We start from the raw sequence: 22,205 nt of genomic DNA, 5'->3' as shown, positions 1-22,205 counted from the left end.
TTCATTCTTACCTCTTCAACTTACTCATTTATTCGAGGTATATAATGTTACAGCAATTGAAGGTTATTCTCTTATACATTCAGATATTCTTATCCACATAGAAAGTAGTTGAACTAAACTGAACTTCAACAACATTAATTAAACCTAGCAATTAACCTAACCTAATCTAATTTTTTTGAATAGACTAATAAAAGAAAAACTTTTCAATGACTTAGTCGTTTAAAAATAAGCAGACAAAGCCCTTTGGTTGTCAACACTCAAAGTAGAGATGACATTATTGACTTGATCAACAGGGAATTGGGACAAATATGCCTTAGAGGCTTCAAGTAGACGAATTAAAGTACGACCGCGTAAAACTCCAGAAGCAAAGGTATCTGCGAGGACAGGGATGACAACCTGCATTTGGGATACAACAGCTACGTGGTTCTGTTCCATCAGTTCGGCCAAAAACATATAAGCGTAAGGTGCATCATCTTCATCATGTGTAACTGGAAGAGTGTTTACCCAAAAAGTAATGACTTTATCAAGATCCTGGATACGCTGGCTACAGAAGCGACAAATTTTGCTAATTGCAACAGTTATATTTTCTGTAGCAAAAATTTGTTCTTCATCTCGAGCATCTGGATTCTCAAGCATGTTAAATAAAGCAGGTAAAGCGCTAGAGCAAATCTCAGAATACATTTCTCCACCATGTTGAGCAGCAACACCGATACCATAAGCGGCAGCTTGGCGAATTTCTGGTTCTTGGCTTTGAATGCCTTCTGCCAAATAGGGAAGGAAATGGTCTTTGTACGCCCAAGAATCAGGACCAGTAAACTCAATTAAATCATCCATCATGCACAAAGCCCATTGCTTAGCGATAACATCAGAGCCATTCAAAAAACCATTCATATAAGGTAACAAACGTTCCCAATAAGGACAAAACGTTGCTTTATGTTGTTTCAAAACTACGCTAAATGTTCTATTAATCTCGTTTAGCATATTTTGGTCATTTTCAATGGCCAAAATAATGTCTTCATCTTCTTCCACATCAGCGTCACCATTGCGGGAATTCTCTTCACGCTCTTGCACACGTTGAATGAAAGCCTTCAACTGTAGATCAACAACCGAAACCAACTTCTCCATAGAAGCAGCATCAAGACAGGGACCAATGATTTCTAAGCTTTCGTAAAAACACTGAAAATAGTCAGATAGCATTTCCGAGCTTGGTTCGCTTTGGATATAATCTAATAATTTACGAAGGATAGGATCCCAAATTTCAGCAACCTTGACGGGATCACGGTTGCTTGCGAGGATCCTGCTATTCAGCAACTGAGGAATGCATTTGCAACATGCAGAACGTACACCATCATGGAAGAAGAACTTCAAACCAGGTAATACAACAGAAGTCAAAACCTCATTTACATACGGGTCGAAGTCAGCCTTCAGTTCAGCAGCATAACATACAAGCATTTCCGTGGCGGTGCACTTATCCTCTAAAGTGCTAGTTCTAATACCAACTTGTTGTCCGTGAACAGGAATGAACTCCCAACCATCTTGCTCTGAAAACTTACTATCATCAGTGTCCTCATCAACAATTGTGAAATCTGGTTTGGAAGTAGCAGCAGCAAGCAAAGGTGGCATCACAGATCCAAGGAAAGGAACAAAGTCACTTCCAAGGACGCGACAGATGCGTCCCCATGCAGAAATCAAATAGCTAGCCTGAGGATCATCGCTGTCAGTGATGCTCATTTGGATTGTACCAAGAACCTGAATGATTTCCTGAGAAACTGGTAAAAACCGAGCCTTTCCTACAGCTAAAGCAATCAAAGTAGCACATTCCATAGCTTTACCACGGAGCGTCCTAAATTCCTTGCCTTCAGCTTGGCGTAAGACACTGATTAAAAGGGGCATAATAGCATCAAAGTACTTGTCGAACTTCTTAGCAGCAGCGTCGGCAACAGTAGCGATTGTGGTTATGGCCTGTTCTTGAACATAACGTTTAGGGCTTTGTAACAGAGTAAGAAGACGTTGAAGGACGTCGTCAAGATATGGCTCAAGGACCTTGTTGTCTGCTTCTTCCGAGAAGTTTACCATGGCAGCAGCAGCATGAGCACGAACACGAGACTCGGGTGACTCTAAAACAGGAATAAGGGCCTCAAGTATGCGGGAAGGATACTTGACTTGCATATCTGGGGCGAAGTCAGTAGACATTTGACCAACGGCATTACAAGCGGCCCAGCGAACTCGTGGATGAGGATCAGCCAACAAAGGCAGAACCATGTCTAATACTCGACTTAACTCACGCTTCATAATTTTCTCAGCACCTTCAGCAATGGAAGAAATTGCCATAAGGGCGGCATGGCGTTCAGACCATTTTTGAGAAGAGATCAAGCCGGGCAACCAAGTAAAAGAAGGAGGAAGAATAGTCTTACCACCCAATTTCCTAGAAAGGCGATCCATTGCTTGTTCAGCGACAATGTGGTTGGCATCGCTTTCATCCTGGTCAAGATCATCAGTCTCTAACCATTCCTGAAGATTTTCAGCCTCATCTTCCTCGTCACCAGCAACGTCAGTCATAAGCATTAAACATTGCAAAACGAGCTGATTAGCATATTCTGGTGATTTTCTACACATGGCGGGAGCTCCTTCTGAGAAACAAACAAGGGCTTCCAGAGCAGCTTGACGAGTAGAATTTTCAAGCTCCTTATCTTTGATAATGCCAAGATTAAATTGAAGGTAAGTTTCAAAAATGTCGCGGAAAATCTTGGGGAACACCTCAGCAATTTCAGTGATGGCCATGAGGCATTCGGTAAGATTGTCTGAGTCATGTTCTTGCTGCAAAGGAGGGAGAATATTGAGGAGAATAGGCAACATAGGGATGACTTGATTGCGAACTGACTGTTTGCTTTCCAATACAACAGAAGCATAAGCACGAACTACAGCTACACGAACACGGATACTGGGATCAGCAAGGCCAGCGCTGAACAAAGGAGCAATGGCAGCCTCCTGGCCTGATAACAAGAGAGGTAAGGCAGCTATTGTACGGTAGACAGAGTCGCGAAACGACTCCTCCGGAGAGTTAACAGTACCAAAAAGGATGGTGGTAAGTTCAGGCCATTCATTTTGACAGTCATAGACAGAACGGGCGATTTCGGCAATGGTATCACAAAGCTTGTTACGAACGGTGGGAACAGCCTCTTGGACAAAGCAAGTCAAAAGCTGGTTCTGTAACAATTGCCTGGCATCGTTAGAAAGACTCGAAAACACTTCAAGTTCGCTATCGCTTGGCAGAGTACGGAAAGATATTCTTCGAATGAGGACAAGAGAAAATGCACGAATCTAAAGAGAAGATTAAGTTAGTAAGATGATCATGAAGAGAAGATGGAGGGAACAGATAAAATAACAATAGACAAAAAAAGAAAAAGGGAAATTTAATAGATATACATATTCCTAACAATAAAGAAAGGACAAAAGGTGAACTTTATTAGTGTTATCTTTAACCCTTTTTTTATGCCTTGCTATTATTAACGTTCAACATACAGAGATGTCTTCACTTTGAGCAGCCAAAGCAGCCAAACCGTTCAGCAACAAATCAGCTCGTGGGGCAATCCAATCAGCCGTTAAAGATTTTTCGGCTTCAGTACGGATGGTATTGTCAGGAGAAGCTAGTCCTTGAACAAGGACCAGCAAGGATGAAAGAACTTCTGGAGCAACACTAGAAGACATGATGAAGATACAGCTCTAGTACGAAGAAAAACAATCCAATGGTAAGCGAGGATTCTAAAATAAACAGAAGAAGAAAAAAAGTAGATAATAAAGACAAAGGAATCTCAACGGTACGGAGAGATTTCAACAAGAATACTCAAATCGTAGACTTCCTTGGTGAACAAGACGCGAACTACGATGCAAAACGAATGTTATTGGGTAAAAGAGGATGAGATTCAAATATATAAGGGTACAAAAGAGAACGCCTAGTATTTCCACAGAAATGGAATCCAAGGGCGGATGCAAAAGAAGAAACTGTATGCTCCTGAGGTTCTTTTAGGAAATCGAAAAAAACTAACGTACTTTTACGAGACTTGTAATAAACGATAGCAAACTACACAAACACATTCCAACTTCGTGGTAAATATCTATAAGGATGGCCCAACGAAACCCATGTCATTATATTAAAAAAGTTTAATATAATAGAAGTTTTCAAACTGTTGTTATCAAAGATTACCGTAGCACACAGACATCGTCTGAGCTTCTAAAAAAAAGGGTTTCCGGCAGGTCAAAGATCCGGGGTTATCTCTTTAAAAGTGATGTAATTTTACATTTTTGATCAAGATTTAATGGAAATACAAACAACATTCTTGGTAATTTCATGTAAATAGGAAAACGTGTTTATATACTTTCATGATATTTGGTTTTTTAAGTACCTCATTAGAGATCTATCCGCTTACTTGCATCCTCCAAAAGCTTGTGCTCGGTCCCGCGGAAACTTATATACCAATAACGATGCTCCGCTAGCCCCAGACTTCAATAAACAGTCGCTGTATACCTCGCTAACTTTTGACATCAGCGTGGCTGAGAACCAAAAAACGTCATACGTTTGGCAACTTTGAAACTTTCAGAGCTTTCTATCGTACCACACAACCAGACGTTGCGTAGTTTGTTAAGGAAAAGTGTGTTTTGTTTACAAATAAAAAAGGCTTTAGGATCCTCGCGAGAAATTTTTATAGGTTTATATCTTAATATACTTTAGGTTGAATTACTTTTATTTCTTTCTTAAGACTTTATAACAAATACACGGCTAGTCTATGTGTCACGCGAAGTTACAGTGTGTGTGTACTAGGGTGATGAACAATAAGCATTGAAGCAACAATATATGATAAGAACTCAGTTCTTGCTGGTTAATTTATAAAATTAATTTAATTTTATTTTATTTTATTTTTATTATTCCTAAATTATTGAAAATTACGGATTGCATATGCTGTCTGAAAGAAACTTTGGTAGTAATCAAGGCATTTTATAGCGTTATGAACCAAAGCAAGGTCATAAAATGTTAAGTTTTTAAGACCTTTGTAACATCTGTTTGTTCTAGTTTAATCCTATTTTATACTTTTTTTCTTTTTTTTTTTTTTTTTTTTTTTGAATTACTTTCAAGCATATAACTGGTGATAGCTTGTCAAATTTTGGCATTACAAAACCAGCTTGCTACTCTTGAAAAAGCTTTTTTACGAGTTTTTCATCATTTACCAGATAAATATATCTATAAACTTCTTGATTATAATATGATTTGTTATTCTTCCTTACAGAAACGCATTTTTTTATTTTCACAAAATGTTTGTTTACATCTTCATAGAACGACCACAACATAATCTTTTTTTTTTTTCGGCCTCGTTCAATCTGCTTACGTGGCTGTCCTTGGGATTCGTAAAAGCAAGTTATTGATTTCTCCTCCCTATTAGCTTTTAGAGATTTTTTATTGTTTTTTATCAGTTTCCCCTAACCTGTATAAATCCACCCCCTCACACCAGCCTGCCGTCTTCCACGAACCAAACACACCCTATAAACCGCTAATAAAGCATTCGTGTTCGCGTAGTCTTTTAGTTTGGTGTAAAACAAACTTTTTTGGATAGACGCTTTGGAAAGAACTTCCTGAATTCTCACTAGGTTCTTTTCTTCGAATCCCCCTTTTTCGAGGAATTTAACCTGTTTCCAAAGTTTTTTCTTTCCAAAACTAGGTATCTCCTTACAAGAATTACTCTTCGCTTAATAGACGCGTTAGTTTTTGTAATTTGAGATCTCTGTCTTTTCACCAACTTTATAACCGGTTGGGTTGGTCTCTTGTATTTATCTTTCTCTTTGATTGACATACCATAGACCCGATATAGCCTACCGTTTAGGGATTTCCTTTAATATCCCGTTTGTTTGGTTCGGTTTTTTCCGTTGCATTTTTTACTCTGTTTAGACTTGAACGTGTCTACACAGGATTATTATTATTATTTTCTTTCTTTACCTTTTCTTCTCTTTCAAGGGGTCTAGTAATCGCTTGAACTCGTAGTAGTTTTCGCGTTCAACCCCATTTCCGCGTTTGCATTTTGCACTCCAATTAGCTTGCTCCGTTTTCCTTTTCGTAGCTTGCTCCAGGTCTGTAATCTTAATTTAGCAACGTGCTAAAAGTTGTATCTCGGAATTTTTCCTTTTTAAACTTGCATTCTTTTTTCTTTTCTTTCCTTATTCCCGGATTTCCTTCTTTGCATTCAAGCATATTCCGTCTTTACTTTACCTCCTCTTATACCCGTAAATTTGGAACGACAGGACGGTTTCCCATCTTTCTTTTCAGAATTATTAATATAAGGATTTTTAATCATACCCACTTCAAAATTGCAAGGTGATTATTTCTATAATTGTTATCTTGTAAATTTGTCTGTCTTTCGCTGATTTTGAATATTCTTTCTTTTTCTTTCTTTCTTTTAACCTTGTTCCTGGGATTTACCCTTAAATCCCGTTCTTTTTTTTTCTTACTTTTAAAGATTTTTTTACTTACCTTTTGCTGTTATGAGCGACAATCATAATCATCCACAAGGTTCTTCAGATCCTACCAACGGTGGGCTTGCTTATGAATCTGAAGATTATCATGAAAACGCATACCAACGGCCTTCTGCCTCCTCATACCCCCGTGAAAGCTATGATAATGGCTCAGTATATGAGGAGGATTTTGCCGAAGGCTATGATTATCCTACTGGCGTAACGGAAAGCTACGGTGACGAATATACGCCTGTTGATTCAGGTGACTCTCCTTATCAGTATGTTGCAGACAAGTCCAAGGATATCCATCCTTCAGACGAGTATGGTTCAGAGTATTCGGATTACAATGCTCGTCCTGCGGAGGCAAACTTTTACAACTTGCGTGGTGATGGCCGCTACAACAGCTACGATCCTAGCTCTGATTCGCTTGCCAATGTCTACAATAGCGTTCCTTATGGTGCAAGTCCTTATGAATTTAGTAATTCTTCTTTTGTTGGCAATTCTGGCTCTGGCACTCCTATGGATGTGGACAGCGCTTCCTTTTATGCTGATAGCGCTAATTTTGCTCCCAGAGAACCCTATCCTGCCTGGACTCCTGAAAATGAACTTCCTTTGACTAAAGAGGAAATTGAGGATATCTTTATTGATTTGACTAACAAGCTTGGGTTTCAGCGTGATTCTATGCGCAATATGTACGACTTTTTCATGACTTTGTTAGATTCACGTGCATCGCGTATGACGCCCGATCAAGCTTTGTTGACCTTGCATGCTGACTATATTGGCAGTGACCTTGCCAATTATAAAAAATGGTACTTTGCTGCTGAAATGGACCGTGAAGACGCTATAGGTCTTGCCAACCTTGGCGTGTATGGTGGTAAAGCTACCTCTGTCAAAGAAAAGGGAAAGCTTTTCTCCCGCAAGAAGAAAGCTCCTAAAGTAGCCAAACCCCCCAAAAAGTCCCGCTTCAAGAAGAATAAGAAGAAGGATGAGCCTGCCGAGCAAGAGGATGAGTATATTGATGTCAATACAGATGACTCCTTGGAATCAGCGGAATATCGTTGGCGATCCCATATGCGTCAAATGACCCAATTTGAACGTGCCCAACAAGTTGCTCTTTGGTTACTTTTGTGGGGTGAAGCTAACAACGTTCGGTTCATGCCTGAGCTAATGGCATTTTTGTTCAAATGTGCTTATGATTATATCTCTTCTCCAGAAGCTCAAAATGTTACAGAGCCTGTTGAGGAGGGATATTACTTGGACAGTATTGTTACTCCTCTTTACCAGTACATGCATGACCAACAATTTGAAATTATAGATGGTAAATATGTTCGCCGTGAACGCACTCACGACCAAGTCATTGGATATGATGATATCAATCAGTTATTTTGGCATGCAGAAGGTATCGCTCGACTCATTTTCGAGGATGGAACTCGTTTAATTGATATTCCTGCTTCTGAGCGTTTCCATAGACTGCCTCAAGTTCAATGGAATCGCGCTTTTTACAAAACGTTCTATGAAACTCGTTCTTGGCTTCATCTCGTTGTCAACTTCAATCGTATTTGGGTTATCCACTTTTGCATGTTCTGGTTTTTTACTGCTTACAATTCTCCAACTTTGTACAACAAGAAATTCCATAGAAAAGAAGGCACAAGGCCTACTGGAGGATCTGAATGGGCCGCTACGGCAACGTCTTCCATTGTTGCCTGTATCATCATGTTGGTCGCATCTTTGTGTGAATATCTATATGTACCTCGACGCTTCCCGGGATCTAAACCAATTTGGAAAAGGATCATGCTAATCCTTACGGTTTGCGGAATCAATCTTATTCCGATCGGTTATATATTGGTATTCTCATCTGAGGAAAAGCAGAGAAGTGGAAGAAGAATTGCTGTTGGTGTAATAGCGTTTTTGATGTCTATCGCAACCTACTTCTATTTTGCTATCGTTCCACTCCAATCTGCTTTTGGAAAGTGGGCTGTTAAGAGCGACCGGAAGTATTTGGCTAACAAGTACTTCACTGCTAACTTTGCTCCGTTGAAGTTTGATAATCAGGCTGTTTCCATTCTTATCTGGGTTTGTATCTTTACCTGTAAATTTGCCGAGTCTTACTTCTACTTGACATTGTCAATTAGGGATCCAATTATTGTGCTTAGTACAATGCGCCCTTACCTCTGCTCAATTTACTGGGTGGGAAGTAGATTGTGCTTTGTACATCCTAGAATTTTACTTGGTATTATGTACTTTACTGATTTAATTTTGTTTTTCTTGGACTCTTATTTGTGGTATGTTATTTTTAACACAATCTTCTCTGTTTTAAGATCCTTTATTCTTGGTATTTCAATTTTGACCCCCTGGAGGAACATTTATAGTCGACTGCCACAGAGAATCTATAGCAAAATTCTTGCTACCAATGATATGGAAATAAAATATAAGCCGAAGATTCTGATTTCTCAAATCTGGAATGCAGTTGTTATTTCTATGTATCGTGAACACTTACTATCTATCGATCATGTTCAGCGTTTGCTTTATCATCAGGTTCCTGCTGAAGAAGGAAGACGTACGTTACGTACTCCCAACTTTTTCATTTCTCAAGACGATCACACAGTCCATACTGATTTCTTTCCTGCCGATTCTGAGGCAGAGCGTCGTCTGTCATTCTTCGCCCAGTCAATGGCCACTCCTATTCCTGAGCCTGTTCCTGTTGATAACATGCCTACCTTCACTGTCTTCATTCCTCACTATGCAGAGAAGATCTTACTCTCTTTACGAGAAATTATCAGAGAAGAGGATCAGCTTTCTCGTGTTACATTGCTTGAATATCTTAAACAATTGCATCCTGTTGAATGGGATTGTTTTGTAAAAGATACCAAGATTCTGGTGGAAGAGAATGCTCCTTACGAGGATGATTCTGTTTCCGAAAAGGAAAGTGTCATCCGAAGCAAGATCGATGACCTCCCTTTCTATTGCATCGGTTTCAAGTCTGCCGTACCCGAATACACTCTTCGTACACGTATCTGGGCATCTCTACGAAGCCAAACATTATATCGTACTATCAGCGGTTTTATGAATTACAGTCGTGCTATTAAATTACTATATCGTGTTGAAAATCCTGAAATTGTGCAAATGTTTGGTGGTAACACTGATCGTTTGGAACATGAGTTGGATCGTATGGCTCGTCGTAAATTTAAGATTGTTGTTTCTATGCAACGCTATGCTAAGTTCAGCAAGGAAGAATATGAAAATGCAGAATTCTTACTTCGTGCATACCCCGATCTTCAAATAGCCTACCTTGACGAAGATCCTCCACTTGAAGAAGGTGGAGAACCACAACTGTTTGCTGCTCTTATAGATGGTCACTCAGAAATTATGGAAAATGAACGTCGTCGTCCCAAGTATCGTATTCGCTTATCCGGCAACCCAATCCTTGGTGATGGTAAATCTGATAATCAAAATATGGCCTTACCATTCTATCGTGGTGAATATCTTCAATTGATTGACGCAAATCAGGACAACTACTTGGAAGAATGTTTGAAGATCCGCAGTGTTCTTTCTGAATTTGAGGAAATGGAAACAGATAATGTGAATCCTTATTCAGAAACAGCCAAAGAAAGGAACAACCACCCTGTTGCAATCCTTGGTGCTCGTGAATACATTTTCTCCGAAAATATCGGTATTCTTGGTGATGTTGCAGCTGGTAAAGAACAAACCTTTGGTACTCTTTTCTCTCGTACGCTTGCACAGATTGGTGGTAAATTGCATTACGGTCATCCAGATTTTTTGAACGGTGTTTTCATGACTACACGTGGTGGTGTTTCCAAAGCTCAGAAAGGTCTGCACGTAAACGAAGATATCTACGCCGGTATGACTGCTTTACTTCGTGGTGGTCGTATTAAACATTGTGAGTATTTCCAATGTGGTAAGGGTCGTGATTTAGGTTTTGGATCTATTCTGAATTTCAATACGAAGGTTGGTACTGGTATGGGCGAACAAATGCTTTCACGTGAATATTACTATCTTGGTACGCAACTCCCCTTAGATAGATTCCTTTCGTTTTATTTCGCACACCCTGGTTTCCACTTGAACAATATGTTTATTATGCTTTCAGTTCAACTCTTCATGGTTGTCCTTGTGAACTTAGGTGCTTTCTACCATGTGGTTACCGTTTGTTACTATAACAAGTCTCAGAAACTCAGTTATGATACTACATTCGTTCCTCAAGGTTGTTACCAACTTGCTCCAGTTTTATCCTGGCTAAAACGATGCGTTATTTCTATCTTCATCGTCTTTTGGATTTCCTTCATTCCTTTGACAGTACATGAGTTAATTGAACGTGGTGTGTGGAGAGCTTTTAAGAGATTTATGAAGCAAATTGGTTCGTTTTCTCCCTTGTTTGAAGTTTTCACTTGTCAAGTTAATTGTCAAGCAATTGTTGCTGATCTTTCTTTTGGCGGTGCTCGATATATAGGTACTGGTCGTGGATTCGCTACTGTCCGCTTACCCTTCTCTGTACTATACTCTCGATTTGCTCAACCTTCTATTTATGCTGGAGCTCGCTTTTTGATGATGCTGCTCTTTGGTACAATGACTGTTTGGGTCGCCCATTTGATCTACTGGTGGGTATCCATTGTGTCTCTTTGTGTAGCCCCATTCTTGTTTAATCCCCATCAGTTTGACTGGAATGATTTCTTTGTAGACTATAGAGAATTTATTCGCTGGTTGTCCAGAGGTAATTCCCGTACTCACGCTAATTCCTGGATTGGCTATTGTCGGTTGTCTCGTACCAGGATTACGGGTTACAAACGCAAGGTATTGGGACAACCTAGTGATAAGATTTCTATGGATACTCCTCGTGCCAAGCTTAGCAGTGTATTCTTCAGTGAAGTCCTAGTTCCTGCTCTATTAGCAGCTGGTACCGTTATTCCCTACTTCTTTATGAACTCTATGCCTGGTAATCCCTCCTATGCCAATTGGATGGATCATGATAAGATGTACTACACAACTGATCCAAAGACAGGTACTAACCCTATCTTACGACTTGCCATTATCACTCTTGTACCGATTGCTGTTAGTTTCGGTATGGTCGGATTTTTCGGAGGTATGGCCTGCTGTATGGGTCCTTTGCTAGGATTGTGTTGCAAGAAATTCCCTGCAGTACTTGCTGCAATTGCTCACGCTATTCAAATAATAATTTTCATCGCTGTCTTTGAGGTTTGTTGGTTTTTAGACGGCTGGTCATTACCGAAGACTGTCTTAGCTTTTTGTGCCGTTACTGCAGTTCACAGATTTATCTTTAAACTTTTGAGTTTGCTGACTCTCACTCGTGAAACCAAGCAAGACGACTCCAATATTTCATGGTGGTCAGGCAAATGGTATGGTAAAGGTTACGGTTATCATGCAGTTACTTTACCTGCACGTGAGTTTATGTGCAAATCCATTGAGCTCAACCTCTTTGCAACAGACTTTTTCTTAGGTCACTTGTTGCTTTATTTCATGCTTCCTGTAATCTGCATCCCATATGTAGATCGCTGGCACTCGGTTTTGCTATTTTGGTTGAGACCTAGTCGTCAAATCCGACCTCCCATCTTTTCGACGAAGCAGAGCAGACTACGTAAGCGTATTGTGCGTCGTTATTCTGCTTTGTATTTCTCCATTTTGATTTTTCTTATCATTTTACTGATTGTTCCTTTGGTTGCTGGTAGTGAAATATGGTCAGGACTCAAGAGTGTTGATGCAATTTCTAAAATCAGTCCTCTTTATCCTAATGGAACAGTCAAAAACCTTACTCAACTTAGTATTGGCGGAGGTTTGAGACAACCAAGAGATGTTAATTGGACGCTCAACTACTCTCAAAACTATGCGGGAATGAACTTCGTCTTCAATACTTCATATTAAGCCTGACTAAAATTTCTTTATGTACGATGAAATGTGTTGTATACCATTTCCTTTTTTATGCTAGAAGCATGAAAGTAATGTAACATCGAAAACAATGGTGTTTTCATATTTGAAATATGGTTGATTTATTCCAAATTTGAAATTTTTTACTATATATAATATTATATATATTTTACTGGCATATGTTATTTACTATTTTATTGCATATGGTGCAAAGCTTCCTTTTGTTAATTATCATGCTAAAGACAAGAGGATGGGTTGTTAATTTTCAAAAAGTTGTTCATCGTTTCTTTTTCGTTTTATTCCCTTTTCTTTCTCGTTTCTTATTTCTTCAATATGGAAATAGATGAACCTTTTTTGTGCGGTCGCAGACCTTTTTTTTCGAGAGGCCTGATATTTTACGCATTAAAAATACTTTCTATGCATGTTTTTTCCTTTTATCTATAGAATTGAATAAGATTACTAGTGATTTGCTTTACTTTGGCTTTAAGTAGTTTCTGTGTAGAGAAACAACAGTCTTTATGTTTTCCTGAATGAAACCTGCCTTAGAACAAACGGCCGTTGTCAATTGCAGTGGCTGGTAATAATTAAAGGTCCTTTTAATAAGGATGAAAGAATATAAGTTTTACCATTCTTGGTTTGGTATCCTCAAAGTGGATATCGAATAATCTGTTTGATCACCCAAAGATTTTCAATATTCCTTAAATTAAGAATGAATCAACTTCGAGAAGATAATAACAAACACGAGGGATTTCCGATTATGGCTTGGTTGTTTACCATGTATAATACGAAAGCATGTGAAAGGGGTCCTCCAGTGTAATATTTCTTGTCATTTCGAGCAAATGATCCAGATATTAACATTAGGGTTTCCACTGCGCACTGATTAAGATCCACAAATATAGGAAGTATGAATTGAATTCAGTTTCTTCTTGTAAGCTGCATGAAGCTTATGAAGGAAAAGACTTCACAATGATGAATCCGCCATCTCTCATACTGGATATTGAAAATCAAAAAAGATTAGAAAGAAAAGGAGTAAACCCTTAACGATAGGAGCGTCATTATTGACGAAGAAAACTTTATTTGGATATAGAGTCTAACCAGCATGAATTAGATATATAAAGAAGTAGAGGACATTCCGCCCTTTGCCAGAGGTTATTCATGATCAGAATGAATTTAGCAAGCACGAAAGGACTGAGTATGAGAACTGCTAGCTCATCCGTGTCTTAAAAATCGACTTTTCTCAAACTAAGGTTGGATAAAACAATCTCACACGTACAGAATGCTTTAGGTCGAACATGATGAATGCTAGGGACACAGCGTTTTTCATTTTTCATATAAAAGCTTTATCAAAGAATCTATTAGAACCATCTCAAGTGCTACCCGACCTGTAAGGCTGAATACTTCAACTGAATTGTGATTTCTTGGTTCATAAGTTTCCGATCAAAGCAAAGGTGAACGAATATCTTTATCATCAAGGAAAAAGGTATCTGCTTAAAATTGAATTCGCAGGGTGCAACTTGAAGTGATTGACGGACGTTTACTCGTAAAAAGCTGTTTCAGCAAAACTATATGTACTCATGTGCCTACAGTCAGAATCGACTGGCAAGGTCAAATGAGATCGTCTTCACACTTTCAGTTTAATTAGCCAGATCCCTGGAGATTACTAGCGTCTATACGCGTAGTTTAACAGAGCCCAATTAAAGTACACAATCCTACAATTGAAATTATTACTTCCACTCTATAAACATTTTCATAACCCGCGACAATATACTATACTTCTTTCAAACCTCCCATACCTCTATAGTATTATATTTTGAATATCTCTATAACGAGAATCCTTACAGTTTTAATCCGAAGCGTTTTTCAGACTTAACTTAAGTTTCTTTTTCTCGACGCTTACCTGTATTTGTTTTCACTCTAATTTTTCATAGAACAGTTAAAGAAGACGTTAAGCTCGTATCTTGCACTTTGCCGTCAACTTTCACAGCAACTGGACATTATCATCTAATATGCTTGTAAAAAAATATTACTAAAGCGAATCAAGTACCACAACACCAAGAACTTCTTCATCTTCAGATGACTAGTAAACAAAAGCAATTGAGGGCTGGAGACAGGAAAGTTTTTATAACTGATAGAATTTTTCTTTCTTAAAAGATTGTATAGTTTTTATTTATAAAATGGTTCAGTTATTTGATGGAGCCTTTCGTGCTGAATTACCTGGAAACTTTTTGAATGCAAGCGCTTTGAGACAAATTCCTGATAATCAAGAAGTTTTTCTTCAAGACTCCAAAGAAAACTTAACTCTAATTTTGGAACTGCTAGAACAGGTAGAGAAACCTCAAGATGCGACGGTCGCCAAGTTTCATTTTGATAGCATTGCTTACGATAATGATGCTAGTGAATCTATCATTTGGAAAGATACAGATCTAAGTCAAGAAGATATCGCTGGATTAAATAACGAGCGAGCAATCGGAACATGCACATTTGGATGCCAAAAAGTATTCGAAAAGGGAAAAAAGATGACAGACGTCGCTTCAAACGTAGCTGTACTTGTGCATGTAATAACACTACAAGAGTTTGAAACAGATGTTGTATGCTCTGTAAATATCCCTTTGTCCCAAACGTTATCCTTTCCCAAAAGGTTAGCAGATGTGTCTCCTGCTGATGAAGCTGCTTTGCAGACAGCAAACCAAATCTTGAGTCAATTTACACATTCTTTGGTTTTAGTAGACAGAAGTTTGTTTTTTGCAGCTTGATTTGAATGCACGGATGAAAAGATGCCTATAACTATAGGGGTTAAGCGGTTGAATACTATCAAAATGTGTTTTGATTTTAAGCAAAAAGCTCAAACCGAGGAAACAGTATTTATTTTTTAGGAATACAGGAAAAAACAGTTGTTTTGAATTCGAAATCATTAGACTCAGTGCATATTATGAATAGGATAGCTAGTTTTTGTTCTGTGAGTTTTCTATTACTACTATCACCTTTAATAGAATCGCTTACAGTTAAGCTTTTTATAACTCTCAAGTTCCCAAACGGGTCCCCGTTCCAGGGAACTTAGGATTACCAGTACTTGGCTCTGCAATTGGCAGTGATGCATATGCCAACTCATCGTAGGACTGGTAACCTTTGAAACGACTCCCTATTGAATCAACCTTTTCTGCCCATAATTTTAAAGGAATATGCTCAAAAATGTAGGGCGTTGCGTAGCCAGCTGCAGCCCCGGAGGCATGCCCAATAAAACTGGCGTAAGGTACAAAAATTGTAGTTATAAACAAGTAAATAAGCGGAATCCAGTGCTTGGGAATGTAATTCTGAATCCTACAAGTAATGATTAGTGCTGACATACAGTAGAGTATACTTACGGGCCTTGAGGATTATGAATACATGTTGCAGAAATAAATGCAAAGGCCCATCCGCTGAATCCAGCAATCGAAATTGACTCTTTTGCAAAAATAAAGCGATAAAAAATAAGATGCATGAAGGCAGGAAAGAGGGTATAAGGCAACATTGTTATAAATACACATGCAAAGGTGCCATGCTCCTTTTCAAACTTAGCCATTACTGGGAGTAACGAAACAAGATTAAATATTATGTGTAAAAGAGAGATATGTAAAAATACATATGTATAGACTTCGAAGACTGAAGAAAAGCATCAGCAAATCGTTCCTTTTTATGGGTGCTTACCAAGGTGTTTTTGAAAAACGTTGCTCCATGATAATGCCAACTTACTCGTCCGGAGACCCATAAAGGAAACAAGTTGAATAAACAACGCTGTCCATGTTACAGTTTTCGTCCATAATGGTAGATTCTGAACGAAATCCCGAAAGCGCTCTAAAACTTTGATAATCATTTTATAATTTCTTTACCTTCTTCTATCTTTCATATATTAATTAAAGACATCTATAAGAGGAATGGGTATCATGTATAGAGCAGAATAGCTTGGAACAGCAGTACGCTTTTTCTAGCTTCTGCATGATGTTCCAAATCTTACTATTATTGTTAACGTTGCTTCCAATTAAAGAATTTAATTTAACATAATCTATGTTTTAAATAGATATAGGTTACTTTTCAATTTTGATCCAATACAGTACGGGTCTGCTATTACCATTTTACTTCAGGCAGATGAACGGAGAAGAGTCGTAGAGTATTATAGTTAATATATTTTTTTAATAAGATAATTCATTAAGACACATCTAAAAGTAACTAACGCATGACTATTCATTATTATTGTACTCATCAAAAGAACGTTGAGGAGAATGTTTCTTCTGTGGTTCCAGGACCTTTACCGAAACCAGAGAATACATTTCAAATAAGAAACAAAAAAAGATGCTTTAAATAAATACAGCATCGCTAACCATTTTTTATAGAGAATAGCAATCAAAATGTGTCAGGGAATGGTTCATCTAATAGCCGGACGGTATATGAAGGGCCGCATAGTTGACACTCTTTTAAAATATCCTTTTCAGGAACACTGGTAAGTCTATGCTTAAGCATACATTGTCTATGGAACGTATGTTGACATGGGAATAAAACAAAAGACTCGGAAAATAGCAGCTGATGACAATGCCAGCATGGCTCGTTATGGTCAAGCACAATATATCTGTTTTTTAGGTCATCGGAATTCGTACGTACAGCTTCTGCAACTTCCGTGGCTTGTTCAATCTCAACGCCAAGTTGCTCGATTTGCTCTCGACAACTTTCCAGTTCGTCACATATATTATCTCGTAAATCGTCCAGGGTGATTTTTTCTGGTAAAAGTCGAATTAGTTCCGTAAGTGGAAGAACGTTGGATTGTTCTAAAAACTTTATTGACTCCTTTATATTTTCCGTAGTAGCAAACATCGCCTTCGTAATGGCTTGCCAAAGACTTTTTTTCAACACCAAGTCATCTTCAGGCATATTTGCGACGGAAGCAGCTAGTTCATAATCCTTTTCTTCCAAAGCCAGTTCAACACCCTGACTGTACAGTTTCAATAACACCAGAATTTTAACAGCACTTCTGCGACAATTGAACTGCAAACAAAGTCGAATCCCAAGATCCATGTCATATAAAGGATGATCACCTTGCTGTTCTATATAATTCATGAGGTAAGACTCATTTGAGCTAGAATGACAGGCATAAATGCAAAACAGTGTATTATGTATGGATGGCTCCGCGCAACCTAAAACCCCAGTTACGAATTTTAAGTAACGAATTGCTGCATTTTCTTCAACAGAGACACGAGCACGTTGATTATAACTTAGCAAAGACGGTATCAAAGCATGAACGTCCATATCTGCCTGCCGCTCCCATATACTGACAGTTTCCATCGGCCGATGGGTTAATAAAGCGGTTGCATGCTGAATAAGGGTTCCTTGATCCACACCTTCATTTAATGTTTCTAGGGCTTTATCATAGTTTTCTCGTTGCACCCAATAATGCATGATATAGGACTGATCTTTCATCACTGTTGCAATTTGCAGCAACTGCTCTTCTTTTCCATAATTATTGGCAAGGTTATATGCAAGTTCTCTATTAATTCCATCTTTGTACTGCGATAAGAGCCTTGAAAATTCAAGCAGAACCTGTTGACGCTTTTCAATTATAGCATCGGGAAACAACTCAAGCCTTTCTTCTTCATCTAGATCATTTAATCTTCCTAATAAAGATTCCAAAAGCCAGTTTACTATTATTTCTCGCTGGGACTTCATAGATGGCTTATAAGACTTTACCTTTTTCCATAAATACTGCCTCAGAACATCTTTTTGTCCAATTTCTATGAAGCTCAAAGCAACTTCTTCCACAGATCTGTAAGTTTCAGCGAAAAAAGTAGCGGCCTTTTCGTAATCGCCTATTTTCATCAAATGATCAGCATAACCATCTAAAACAGAATTTCGCACTTTCGGAGTATTAGCACATGCCAAAGCCTTTAGATATTCCGCCTTTTGTAAAAAAACTATAGCGACATCATCCAATTCATTATTAACCACCAGTTCGTGAAGACTATCTGTTGTGTATAACCAATATGTATTTTTTTCATGATCACAAGAGAGTCCCAATATTTCTTCATGAGGGGAAAGGGTAATTTTTTGTTGATAAACTTCCTTTTGACTAACTCTGTTGAATATATATAAAGTATCCAAATCAAAGACAGCTGTATGGAACGGCGTGAGCAGCAAATTCATCTCCATAGTTGGCACCGAAAGGCGCGGTGATTCAACAAACTGATATTCCTGGATCACATCGAAGGTTACATTTATCAAATCATAATACACAATCCTTTTATTCGTTTTTAAAGCAATTGTGTAGGGCTCAGCAGAGATTTGCGGATATGGAGAATGTGAAACACATTCAACAGATTCATTGTCGAATATACGATATAATTCTGCATGTTAGTCATAAGCAAGTAATCAACTGCACCCATACCATCGATATCCCCTTGAAAAAAAGAAAAAAAATAGAGCTGGTCCATACTGGAAATATGCCCTTTCGAAAACTTCAAAAGACGTTGATTAGTAGCAACAACAAGGTAGCCTTCTCCCATGTTTTCTTGATTTGCCAATAACATATCTAACGGTGTTTCTGGATATGGAAAAGAATAAACGGTATTCATAGACTTTTCAAGGCGTTTCACATTTGTTGCATCCAAACTCAACATAAGATCAAGTATAGCTCCAGACCTAGAAGCAAGTAAAAGCTCTAGATTACCATTTTCGCCAAATCTCCACATCATAGATTCGATCGTATGGCCTTTCAGCTTCGTCAAAACTCGGCCTTGTCGGGAAGGAGTAAAAAGGCAATTATCACCAGCCGTTGTTGTGACAAAAATATACTGTCCAGAAGGATCTAAGAATATCTTATAGGTCAGTCCAAGAGCCAAAGCTTTCTTCGGAAGCTCGATGTCTGAAAAAGGTTAAAAATTTGCCATAGAAAAAAAAACATAAGAAAGATTTACGTACCCACAATTTCTTCTGGTTTCTCTAAATCAACAATCATTAGCTTGTCGCTTGTAAGAGCCATGACTAAAATATTATTCTCGACAGCCAAACAACGTATTGAAACAGGAAATTGCAGTTGAACTTTTTCGATAGAGAATAAGCCCCTTCGTTCATTGTTTAGTTCATTCCCTTCATAATAAAAATCTTTGCGTAAATCTGTATTCTCAGAAGACGCAGGATCTACCCAATCTTCTGCTATACTCATCTTTCATAAATGGGCAGTGTATAAATAATTTTGGAAATTACCGGTCCTAATGAAGAATGTACAATAGTTTAATTCGTTAAACAAAAAGAAAAAATAAAAACGTAGATTTTAACAGTCAGTTATACCCCTTATACCAGTCGAATTAAAATGATAGAAATACAGGAGTGAGATGTTGGCAAGTACAGTTTGAATGGCTCACTGTCAGTAAAGCCAGATTTATTCAATCAAACTATTACAATTAATTTTATACATATGTTTTTGTAAAGGCTACCAAATAAATGTACTAAAAACAAAAAAGAAGGTGTTATTAAAAAGTCCAAAAAAACCATAAATAGATACATTAGGATACAAAAGAGTAAGGACATTAAAGATGAATGGTCACGATGTCCGCTGAGTTGTATGTTGCTTCACAGATAGGACAGGTGCGATCCTTTTGCTTTAGTCTGGATTCTAAACATGATGAGCAGAATGCATGACCACAAAAAGGTAAAAGCCTGCTTTTCCAGTTTGAATACTCACAAACTTGGCACTTTAGCATCCCTTTATAGACCTGAGCTTCCTCGGTTTCATAAGCTTTTTCTATAAGGGCTGACTCCTTCTGATTATAATCATTCTGTAAACGAAGTTGAGCTTCCTTTATTTGTAAAGAATGATGCTTCTGATATGCAGCATGAGTCTCTTCATTTATACGATCAATTAATGCTTGTGAGTTTTTTAATGACTGTTCAAGATCAGTGTTTTTTGTCTGCAACCGTTTATCCTCTTCAAGAACTTCAGCAGAATGCCTTCCAAAAATTTCTTTAATCTGCTTATATACATCTTCCATTTCTTTAAGGGATGAGTTATATCTGGCCAGTACATGCTCACGCTCAACGAGTTTGCTGATGAAATCTTGACCTTTGCTGTCCACTAGCTTCAGAGTTTTACTTTCTGTAATCAGCAGATCGCGGGACTTCATCGCAGAAAAGTATTTCTGTGTAGCTCTGGATTTATCGTAATGGGCTTTTCTTAAGTTCTCTTCATTATTTTGAAGCAAACCTAAACTATTTTGAAGCTTCGAATAAGCCTTATTGAAAGCTAGATGCATTCCGGGAAGTTCTGCTTCTAAGCAAGCATTGTTCTTGGAAATCTTTTCCAGTTCGTCATCACTCTGATCAGTCTGTAAGTCAGAACCTTCTACCCATTCTAAAAATGCAAGTTTAGTCTTATGAGCTTCCAAAACCGACTTCTTTGAATCGCCAAGAAGTGTCCATATTTGTAAAATCTCTTGAAAGTATACATCATTGGTATTTTGCATCTGTTGTTGTACGACAAGTCCGTCACGTTCTGTTCGTATTGTAGTCAAAGATTTTTCAAGTTCTTCAATTCGTTCTTGCTTTTGTTTTATTTCGTGCATTTTTTGATTAGCATCCTCTAATTGTATTTTCGTCCGTTGGGATATCAATGTTTGTAATTCACTAAAGACAGAAACAAGCTTGCTGTTTATACTCTCCACATTCTTTTCATTTTCAAGTAGTCTCTCTTGTAAAGCTTGATATTCAGGTGTCTTTTCTAAGGCTTTATCAGTCACACTGAGTAAGTCCATATACAAATGCGCCGCTTCATTTTGTTTTTCTAAAAGCTGATTTAACTTTTGACTAACATTTGTTTTCATCAAGTCAGACTGTGACTCAAAATTGTTTTTTAGCTTAACCACATTGTCATCATCCAGAGAAACATCACTTTTGAGCGATTCTGATTTACCATTTGCATTTGCTAATTGAAGCGTATGTTCTTTTTTTCGCTCTATACTTTGTTCCAATTCTTGCGTAATCTTTTGCTGCTGTAGTTGTTTCCATTCAAGCTCCGCAGACTGCTGAGCGTCAGACGTAAAGGTAAGCTCTTTCTTCAAAAAAGCCAGTTTCAGTCGCTCAAAATAATATTCAAAAGTCATTAAAAATTGCTTTTCCTTTTCCTCAATCCAATCATTCCATTCTGAAACATTTGCTTCATCTAATTTCGATAGAATGCCATTTGAAATAATAACTTTCAAATTCTTATCGTAATCTGAGAAGTACGTCCACACATCCTCAAACACTAAATCATTTTTTTCAAGAAACAGAGCTTTATCTAAAGAAAGTTCTCGTGGTACTATGTTTGTATTTTCTTTTTCAAGCAATGGAGACGCTACCTTTTGCAGATGACTCATAAGTTCTTGATGATGATTGTAAGCTTCTGATACATATAGATTGAATTTCTCTAACAAATGGTTCCACATTTGTTGTGCCTTTTCGTCTTCTAAAAGGAGAATGTCATATTCGCGAGCTCGTCTCCATATTGCTTCTTTTTGAAATAACTAGCAAGCTGTTAGTACTACGACTTTTCAAAAGTGTAATTCATACCTCTAAATCGCTAGATTCCTCAAAATTAAGAAGCCTGGTTTGCTCATCATGCACTAAACGTCGTTTTCTTGGCGGTTCGTTCACTACATTCATAATCTCTACGCCTTTTCTGTAGTTATTCAGACTTTATTAAATCCTTTATAAAAATAATGAAATAAACTTCTTTTTAGATTGTGTCTACCAGTTCATCGGTAGTTACAAAAATTTGGTGGTTGGCACTTAGACCACGAAATTGTTGAGGGAATGTT

The 22,205-nt window shown here is 37.9% G+C and overlaps 6 protein-coding genes across 6 annotated transcripts; 2 read left to right on the top strand and 4 right to left on the bottom strand.

Moving 5' to 3' along the window:
* Nucleotides 1–9: 9 nt before the first annotated feature.
* Nucleotides 10–4,455, bottom strand: SPOG_02341 (karyopherin Sal3). The gene is made up of 2 exons (XM_013168283.1): nucleotides 3,523–4,455; nucleotides 10–3,321 (listed from the first exon to the last, which is right to left on the bottom strand). Exons 1-2 carry the CDS (start codon nucleotides 3,706–3,708, stop codon nucleotides 220–222), a joined length of 3,288 nt encoding a protein of 1,095 aa, XP_013023737.1. The 5' UTR covers nucleotides 3,709–4,455; the 3' UTR covers nucleotides 10–219.
* A 2,073-nt stretch (nucleotides 4,456–6,528) lies between these two features.
* Nucleotides 6,529–12,390, top strand: SPOG_02340 (1,3-beta-glucan synthase subunit Bgs4; the record flags this gene model as incomplete). Its single annotated transcript, XM_013168282.1, has 2 exons — nucleotides 6,529–11,706; nucleotides 11,830–12,390. 2 exons carry the CDS (start codon nucleotides 6,529–6,531, stop codon nucleotides 12,388–12,390), a joined length of 5,739 nt encoding a protein of 1,912 aa, XP_013023736.1.
* A 1,868-nt stretch (nucleotides 12,391–14,258) lies between these two features.
* SPOG_02339 (ran GTPase binding protein Mog1) lies at nucleotides 14,259–15,578 on the top strand. The gene has a single exon (XM_013168281.1). The coding sequence runs from the start codon at nucleotides 14,568–14,570 to the stop codon at nucleotides 15,144–15,146; it is 579 nt and encodes a 192-aa protein (XP_013023735.1). The 5' UTR covers nucleotides 14,259–14,567; the 3' UTR covers nucleotides 15,147–15,578.
* On the bottom strand, nucleotides 15,191–16,494 carry SPOG_02338 (rhomboid family protease). The gene is made up of 3 exons (XM_013168280.1): nucleotides 16,078–16,494; nucleotides 15,756–16,032; nucleotides 15,191–15,711 (listed from the first exon to the last, which is right to left on the bottom strand). Exons 1-3 carry the CDS (start codon nucleotides 16,241–16,243, stop codon nucleotides 15,414–15,416), a joined length of 741 nt encoding a protein of 246 aa, XP_013023734.1. The 5' UTR covers nucleotides 16,244–16,494; the 3' UTR covers nucleotides 15,191–15,413.
* A 51-nt stretch (nucleotides 16,495–16,545) lies between these two features.
* On the bottom strand, nucleotides 16,546–19,748 carry SPOG_02337 (ubiquitin-protein ligase E3). The gene is made up of 3 exons (XM_013168279.1): nucleotides 19,333–19,748; nucleotides 18,800–19,276; nucleotides 16,546–18,758 (listed from the first exon to the last, which is right to left on the bottom strand). Exons 1-3 carry the CDS (start codon nucleotides 19,574–19,576, stop codon nucleotides 16,771–16,773), a joined length of 2,709 nt encoding a protein of 902 aa, XP_013023733.1. The 5' UTR covers nucleotides 19,577–19,748; the 3' UTR covers nucleotides 16,546–16,770.
* A 93-nt stretch (nucleotides 19,749–19,841) lies between these two features.
* Nucleotides 19,842–22,176, bottom strand: SPOG_02336 (ubiquitin-protein ligase E3 Brl1). Its single transcript, XM_013168278.1, has 2 exons — nucleotides 21,958–22,176; nucleotides 19,842–21,911 (listed from the first exon to the last, which is right to left on the bottom strand). Exons 1-2 carry the CDS (start codon nucleotides 22,048–22,050, stop codon nucleotides 19,941–19,943), a joined length of 2,064 nt encoding a protein of 687 aa, XP_013023732.1. The 5' UTR covers nucleotides 22,051–22,176; the 3' UTR covers nucleotides 19,842–19,940.
* Between the last annotated feature and the right edge of the window lie 29 nt (nucleotides 22,177–22,205).

Source organism: Schizosaccharomyces cryophilus, assembly GCF_000004155.1.
Source record: "Schizosaccharomyces cryophilus OY26 unplaced genomic scaffold supercont4.4, whole genome shotgun sequence".
In the NCBI taxonomy this organism is placed as follows: Eukaryota; Fungi; Ascomycota; class Schizosaccharomycetes; order Schizosaccharomycetales; family Schizosaccharomycetaceae; genus Schizosaccharomyces; species Schizosaccharomyces cryophilus.
The sequence above is the reverse complement of the archived record's forward strand: the minus strand, read 5'-3'. Positions and strand labels throughout refer to the sequence as shown.

Bases quoted from the DNA above. Each gene is read 5' to 3' on its own strand.
- SPOG_02338 (XM_013168280.1), bottom strand. From the start codon at position 16,243: ATGATTATCAAAGTTTTAGAGCGCTTTCGGGATTTCGTTCAGAATCTA. The intron at 16,033-16,077 runs GTAAGCACCCAT...GCTTTTCTTCAG, and splicing joins CGTTTTTCAAAAACACCTTG to TCTTCGAAGTCTATACATAT. The intron at 15,712-15,755 runs GTAAGTATACTC...CATTACTTGTAG, and splicing joins ATTCATAATCCTCAAGGCCC to GATTCAGAATTACATTCCCA.
- SPOG_02336 (XM_013168278.1), bottom strand. From the start codon at position 22,050: ATGAATGTAGTGAACGAACCGCCAAGAAAACGACGTTTAGTGCATGAT. The intron at 21,912-21,957 runs GTATGAATTACA...ACAGCTTGCTAG, and splicing joins AGGAATCTAGCGATTTAGAG to TTATTTCAAAAAGAAGCAAT.
- SPOG_02341 (XM_013168283.1), bottom strand. From the start codon at position 3,708: ATGTCTTCTAGTGTTGCTCCAGAAGTTCTTTCATCCTTGCTGGTCCTT. The intron at 3,322-3,522 runs GTATGTTGAACG...TCTTCTCTTTAG, and splicing joins CTCAAAGTGAAGACATCTCT to ATTCGTGCATTTTCTCTTGT.
- SPOG_02337 (XM_013168279.1), bottom strand. From the start codon at position 19,576: ATGAGTATAGCAGAAGATTGGGTAGATCCTGCGTCTTCTGAGAATACA. The intron at 19,277-19,332 runs GTACGTAAATCT...AACCTTTTTCAG, and splicing joins GAAACCAGAAGAAATTGTGG to ACATCGAGCTTCCGAAGAAA. The intron at 18,759-18,799 runs GTATGGGTGCAG...ACTAACATGCAG, and splicing joins TTTTCAAGGGGATATCGATG to AATTATATCGTATATTCGAC.
- SPOG_02339 (XM_013168281.1), top strand. From the start codon at position 14,568: ATGGTTCAGTTATTTGATGGAGCCTTTCGTGCTGAATTACCTGGAAAC.